Below are 1,042 nucleotides of genomic sequence, written 5' to 3' on the forward strand. Positions count from 1 at the left end.
TTGAGGCGTGAGCCCGCCGGCCGTGCGGCCGCTGGCGCTCGATCGCTTCTCCAGCTGCTCCATGTCCAGGTCGAGGGTGTCACTGATGTACGACTCGCGGTACTGCTTCTTCTCTACGAGGCCAGCGGCACGCCGTTGGCACCTGGCAGCCGGCACCCCAACCCCTCGGGGTACCCTGCCCCACCCTGGGAATGGCATATCACCCCCCCACCTGCCTCAACCCCGGGCACCCAGGAGCACCCCGGGGTACTGTCACCCAAACCCAGCAGGGTGGCACACCAGGAGCCAGTCCTGTCCTGTCCCGGTGGCATTTGGGGTGGTGGGGTGGGGAGCCTCGAAGTTGTTGTGCTCTGTGCTGTGTTGTCCTTCCGAAGGAGGAGGAGGAAGAAGAGGAGGAGGAGGAGAAGGAAGAGGAGGAAGAAGAGGAGGAGGAGGAAGAAAGTGAGGAGGAAGAGGAGGAAAAGAAGAGGAGGAGAAAAACAAGAGGAGGAAGAAGAGGAGGAGAAAAACAAGAGGAGGAAGAAGAGGAGGATGAAGATGAGGAGGAGGAGGAGGAAGAAGAGGAGGAGGAGGGGAAAGAGGAAGATGAGGAAGAGAAAGAGGAAGAGGAGGAAGGGGAAGAGGAGGAAGAAGAGGAGGAGGAGGGAGAAAGTGAGGATGAAGATGAGGAGGAGGAGGAGGAAGAAGAAGAGGAGGAGGAGGGGAAAGAGGAAGATGAGGAAGAGATAGAGGAGGAAGAAGAAGATCTTATGCTTGCACAAGGGCTTTCTGAGCTTGCAGCTGGGACGCGGGGCACTGGGAAGCGCTGCATCGAGGCACTGGGAGGAACTGGGCCACCAGGGACCTCAGCAGGGCTTGTGTCCATCCCTAAGCAGCCGAGGGGGCAGCTGTGGGCACCCAGCCCACCCAGGAAAGGGTTTGCGTGTTGGGCAGGACCCGGGCGTACCGATGCCCAGTGAAGGGGGACGTGGGGACAGCCATCCCCCCCGACACCCTCCCAGCCACGGAGCTGGCACAAGGACCAGGCGCTCGTACAGGCACA

At 60.7% G+C, this 1,042-nt stretch overlaps 1 protein-coding gene across 1 annotated transcript in view; it reads right to left on the bottom strand.

The window, feature by feature from the left end:
* LOC104162195 (FERM domain-containing protein 6-like) overlaps nucleotides 1-1,042 on the bottom strand; it is a gene marked incomplete at its 5' end in the record, with an annotated part of 5,789 nt that overhangs the window by 1,703 nt on the left and 3,044 nt on the right. Inside the window, one exon of the mRNA XM_009700864.1 lies at nucleotides 8-142. Coding sequence (XP_009699166.1) covers nucleotides 8-142 — 135 coding nt within the window. The remainder of the gene's footprint in view (nucleotides 1-7; nucleotides 143-1,042) is intronic.

Source organism: Cariama cristata, unplaced genomic scaffold (assembly GCF_000690535.1).
Source record: "Cariama cristata isolate BGI_N322 unplaced genomic scaffold, ASM69053v1 scaffold22695, whole genome shotgun sequence".
NCBI classification, from domain to species: domain Eukaryota; kingdom Metazoa; phylum Chordata; class Aves; order Cariamiformes; family Cariamidae; genus Cariama; species Cariama cristata.